The sequence below is a fragment of the Setaria viridis genome, chromosome 2 (assembly GCF_005286985.2).
Source record: "Setaria viridis chromosome 2, Setaria_viridis_v4.0, whole genome shotgun sequence".
Lineage (NCBI taxonomy): Eukaryota > Viridiplantae > Streptophyta > Magnoliopsida > Poales > Poaceae > Setaria > Setaria viridis.
In genome coordinates, this window is record NC_048264.2 from 43,003,310 (window position 1) to 43,008,814 (window position 5,505).

The following is a 5,505-nucleotide window of genomic DNA, read 5'->3' on the forward strand; positions in this document are numbered from 1 at the left end:
TTCCTCGCAAAAAAATAAAGCAAAAAAATGAAAAGAAAAAATTCCTTACTTGCCTCCACGTCTTCCACTCTGCAACATACCAACTCGCTGCCGGGTGGGCCCCACACAGCAGAGAGAGCGCGCCGCGGCGACACGGGAGCCAACCGAACCCATCCCGCCCGCTTCGCGCTGCCTCGTCGGCTCCACCTCGCTCACTCGCTTCGGCCCCCTTCCCTTCGCCGTCGCCGCGCAGGGACGCACGCGCGCACGTAGCCACAGCCCACCTGCTCCCTTCACCTCGCGTCGTCGTCTCCTTCCCCGCGCTGCGCACCACACACGCAGGCAGGGCTCGCGCTCGCGCATCGCGTCGCCTCCAGCGCGGCAGGCCGACCTGCCTCTCCATTATTTATGCATTTCCGCGTCCCCCACCTTCCGCTTTCCCAATCCAGCCGAGCACCGCAATCGCAGGGCACCGGGGGCGATTAAAAAAGGCAGGCCTCCCCCGCAAAGGTAAAAACAAACAACCACCACCGCATCGCGGCAGGCAAGGCATCGCTCGCCAGCCACCGAGCGGAGGGGGGCGAACGCCAGGGGGGAAGCAAAAGCTTCGATAAAAAGGAGAGGAGGAGACGAGGCGTGCCGTCCGAACCCAAGCAACTTCCCCCCACCACCTCCCCTCCCCTCCCCTCCCCTCCCCTCCCATGCCCGCATCGAGATCTTAGCGGGACAGCGACAGGAGAGGCGACGCGGACGCGGGCGCCCCCCGATCCCTCCTCGCCGCCCGTCGCCGCAGCAGCAGCCGCCGACCGACCGGTAAGCGCCCCTCCGATCCGCGCCGCCGCGCCGATCGGTGCCGGATCGGCGCCGGGGGCGGCCGGATCTGGTACGGATCTCGCGGCGGCCGCGTAATTCCGTGGTCCTGTGAGGTAGCGTTGGCGCCTTGCGCCGTGTGGGCGTGTGGGCGTGTGTGTGTGTCTGTGCGAGCGCGCGCGACCCCGATCGCGGCGTTGCTTTCGGCTCGGATCTAGCTGATGTCCAGCGTGCGTTTCTGTGGTGAACGCTGTGGATAAGCCGGGGTTTTGTCCGCATTTGCCAGTGGCTGGCTGGTATGAAACTGGGCCTGCTTTTGTGGATTGCAGGGGGAGGAGGAGGGGAGGGGAGGACGGACGCGATGGAGGCCGACTCCGGGAAGCTCTTCGTCGGCGGCATCTCCTGGGAGACGGATGAGGACCGCCTCCGCGAGTACTTCGGCCGCTTCGGGGAGGTCACCGAGGCCGTCATCATGCGGGACCGCAACACCGGCCGCGCCCGCGGCTTCGGCTTCGTCGTCTTTGCCGACTCGGCCGTGGCGGAGCGCGTCACCACGGACAAGCACATGATCGACGGCCGCATGGTATTTGCGTTACGCTCTCGCCTTCTTCTCTGCTAATGCATTGGCGTGCATTTTGCTGGGAATTCTGTTGTGGAGCTGTCTCTCACCATGCCAGCTGAATTGCCTGTTTTTGGTTCAGGTGGAAGCCAAGAAGGCTGTTCCCAGGGACGACCAGAGTATCGCGAGCAAGAACAATGGCAGCAGCATAGGGTCACCTGGACCAGGGCGTACTAGAAAGATCTTTGTTGGAGGCCTGGCTTCAAACGTTACCGAGGTTGAGTTCAGAAGGTACTTTGAGCAATTCGGTGTGATAACCGATGTGGTCGTGATGTACGACCACAACACGCAGAGGCCTAGGGGATTTGGTTTCATCACCTATGACTCAGAAGACGCTGTGGATAAGGCTCTGCACAAGAACTTCCATGAGCTGAATGGTAAAATGGTTGAGGTCAAGAGGGCTGTCCCAAAGGAGCAGTCTCCTGGACCCATTGCACGTTCACCTGCAGGAGGGCAGAACTATGCTATGAGCAGAGTTCATAACATTCTGAATGGCTTCAACCATGGTTACAACCCGAACCCAATTGGTGGTTATGGCATGAGGGTGGACGGAAGGTATGGCCTCCTTACAGGTGCACGGAATGGGTTCTCTTCGTTTGGTCCAGGTTTTGGAATGGGCATGAACATGGAAGGTGGAATGAGTGGAAATTTTGGTGCAAGTTCTGGTTTCATCAATAGCTCCAATGGACGACAATTAGGTTCTTACTACAATGGTAGTTCAAACAGATTAGGTAGTCCTATTGGGTATGTTGGCCTTAATGACGATTCAGGATCAATACTGAGTTCAATGTCTAGAAATGTCTGGAGTAATGGAAATCTGAACTACACAGGCAACCCTACAAACATGAATGCTTTTGCTCCACCGGGAAATGGTGGGGGTATTCCTGGTGATGGTATTAGTTGGGGTGGCCTTAACTCTGCTCATGGGATGGGCAACCTTTCAAGCCTTGGGTTGGGAAACCTTGGTCGTGGAACTGGAGATAGCAACTATGGCTTGCCTTCTGGCAATTATGTGAGAAGCAATTCAACTGGTACCATTGGCGAGCCATTTTCTGCATCAGCCAATGCATATGAATCGAACAATCCAGGTGCATATGGCAGCAGCTCTATTTATGGTGACTCAACCTGGAGGTTCACGTCATCTGAGGTCGAGATGCCTCCTTTTGGTCATGACCTTGGAAATGTTGATCCGGATATCAAATCAGAAATATCAGCAGGTTATATGGGCAACTATACTGTTAATAATAATCAGACAAGCAGAGGTCAGTTTTGATTTCAACATTGTGCTATGATCTACACTTAGTTTCCCCTTACTTTTAAAAAAGGAAACGTGTGTCGTAAATAAGTTAGATGTTTGAAGTGGCTGAAAGACATGGCATAGCGGCATAAGCAACGGGCCTTTCTTGTGGGACTCTTTAAATCTCATATGCAATGGAACTATTTTATGCACAGTACTTATTTTGTTAACTCTTAGTTTGCGTTAATCAAAGCTTGTATTCTATCACCCATTATTCCAAATGCTCTACTTGACTAACACTCCTTATTCTACAACAGTAACCAAATATAAGCAATAAATCATGTATTTTTGGCATATATCCTATTTCCTATGACACGTTGGGACTTGGGACCTGATAACTGATTGCTGATATACATATATAAAATTTTGTTGTTTGGTGTGACCATGAAAGTCTCGCAACTCGTATTCAAAGCCATGATGCACCTTATTTTTCCATGTAGCATAGTGGGGTTAAAGTACTCTACTGTCCACACATTCATATGTGTTTAGTTAATTTTAGTTAGATGCATACAGTTGTTTTGATATACAACAGCAACAGCAACAGAAACAAAATCTTTTTAGTCCCGTGCAACTTGGGTTAAGCTAGAAATGAGACCCATCATGAAGCAAGGGGGAAGAAAAACTTATGTGAAAGATAAAGCTCCTTTCTGCCAACCTCAACATGATCATGCCAATAATGTTCGTTTTCCGACATACAGTTTGGATGTGATTGATATAATTATTTACCATTACCTGGATTACTTGGGATGTATTTATGTATCCTGTAGGTAAATATCAAGTGGAACCACAACAACATCATGCTAAATTTTCTTGCACCTTTTAAATGCTATGGTAGGAACCAGAGAACAGTCAAATTTTGGATCAATCAATAGCTGAGTTATGGTTGATCCTTATCGAGTCGCATCAGTTCCTACTAATTTTGGCAAAGTGACATAGGTATCCAAGCTGAATATGTATATTGACAACTGTCTTGCCTATCAAAAATAAGAAAGAGCCAACTAAAGAACACACCATTACGAAATAAGACACAGCGCCAACCCTTCTGCTTTAATTTTTGATTTTTTTCGACTGCTTTCCTTTTCTTTTCTCATCATTATTTCTCACAATCATGTGAGACAAAGAAGCATGCTAGATTTACTTGAGCATAACCTCAATGATGGATGGTTTAAATATCTATAAATTCTGTATGTTTTAAACAGGTAGCTTAGTAACCTTCAGTGGTTATATGGGTTAATCATAGTTAAGGTTCACTAAACTAAATGTTAGATGTTTTGCCCTTTTGTGAAATTTTGTACCATAAGTCCACTAAACAAAGGGTTGCATAATTTTGATCAGATTTCCTAGCATATTTCTCGTTTACTTAGGACAAAATGCAGATATGTAGGGCAAGACCCATCCATTTGTCAACACTTGAAGAGCTACGACTACAAATATTAATGGGAATCAATGTTTAGACAAGTTGCTGTTGCTAAAAGTTGTGTTGAAGCTACAACACTGTTTTGCATCATTTGTATAAACTATCCTCATTCTCTGATAGCATCTCTGTTCTTGCTTAATTGTATTTATAATACAAGAATGTAATACAACAAAGTTTGATATAAACTATAATTGTATTGCAATCACAAAGATAATAAAGTACAATTAGATAAAGAACAATGGTGCGTCTAGCTTAGTTTGTGTGTGCCTAGAAATGACCAGCTGACTCAAAAGAACATGGGCCTAGTACGTTCTTCGTAACTGGGATGTTGATTTGGGCAGCCATGCTCACTTGGGGGGTTTATATAGAGATCATTTGGTCGATCCTTATTGGGGGGCTTCATATAGAGCTTCTTGTCTCAAGCACACGAGCTATATTCTGTTCTGAACATTACTTTGCTTCCTCATCAGTAATGTAATACACTTGTTGTACTAACTATTTTTAACTACAAAAGTGGAACTAATTTGTTGTTTTTAAATAAATTGGAATGGGGTGCACTGGAAAAGCATAATGTTGACAATGTAATATTTTATCAACCAATCTGTGCCTGAGATATGTAGTCCTCTTTATTATTGAAACATATATTGGAGACAGCTATACAACTTTAAATCTGACTAAAAGTTGTTGGATTCTTTTGCAGGTATCACTTCCTAGGGAGAGTATTATTATATTCATATATGACTTGGGATAGGTGAAACACCCACTACTATATCAGGCTTTCAGGTGCATGACTGTGAATTGGTGATGTCAGATTAATATACAGGTTAGTTGCTTGTTTCTAGGTAACCAGAGGTGTGGTTTACGAACACCAAAAATGCTAGAGGAGCGGATACAAACATTTTGTGAAGCTTTCAGATTTTAGTTTAATTTCTACGTGTATTAGGTCTTTGTTTTTTGAATGAGATGTGCAGTGTTGATTGCGGCACATACTTAGAAGTGTTCCAACATAAGCTGGAATTCTGTCATACGGAAGGATAAACTTGTATACCAAAGGAATGCTGTATTATCTTTGCCCATTTATGGCTACATTAGCTCGCTTGTTTTTATTCTCTTTAACCATTCCATTTGTATACTAGAAATTTGCTTGGCTTAATATTCAAACTATTGGGGCGCAAAGCCATCTTGACCCCGGTAATAAAGCCACCAAAAGTGCAAACATGTCCTGTATCTTCCTTTGCCGTTTTTGTGGTTTTTGTTTAATTTTGTTTTAGGTCTTCTGGCCTAATGAAGTAATGATGCATATATCTTTTCTCATGCTCTGTTGTAAAGTAGTTAGAGGACAACGAGCTATATATATTTGCTCTCCTAAAATAGCAGTTTGTA

At 45.9% G+C, this 5,505-nt stretch overlaps 1 protein-coding gene across 1 annotated transcript; it reads left to right on the forward strand.

Annotated features, from left to right (window-relative positions):
- Positions 1 to 303: 303 nt before the first annotated feature.
- On the forward strand, positions 304 to 5,238 carry LOC117843409 (uncharacterized). Its single transcript, XM_034723991.2, has 4 exons — positions 304 to 792; positions 1,119 to 1,372; positions 1,491 to 2,670; positions 4,823 to 5,238. Exons 2-4 carry the CDS (start codon positions 1,151 to 1,153, stop codon positions 4,834 to 4,836), a joined length of 1,416 nt encoding a protein of 471 aa, XP_034579882.1. The 5' UTR covers positions 304 to 792; positions 1,119 to 1,150; the 3' UTR covers positions 4,837 to 5,238.
- The last annotated feature ends 267 nt before the right edge of the window (positions 5,239 to 5,505 follow it).

Excerpts from the sequence above, each read along its gene's own strand:
- LOC117843409 (XM_034723991.2), top strand. The coding sequence starts at position 1,151 with ATGGAGGCCGACTCCGGGAAGCTCTTCGTCGGCGGCATCTCCTGGGAG. Across the intron at positions 1,373-1,490 it reads ACATGATCGACGGCCGCATG|GTGGAAGCCAAGAAGGCTGT; the intron begins GTATTTGCGTTA and ends TTTTTGGTTCAG.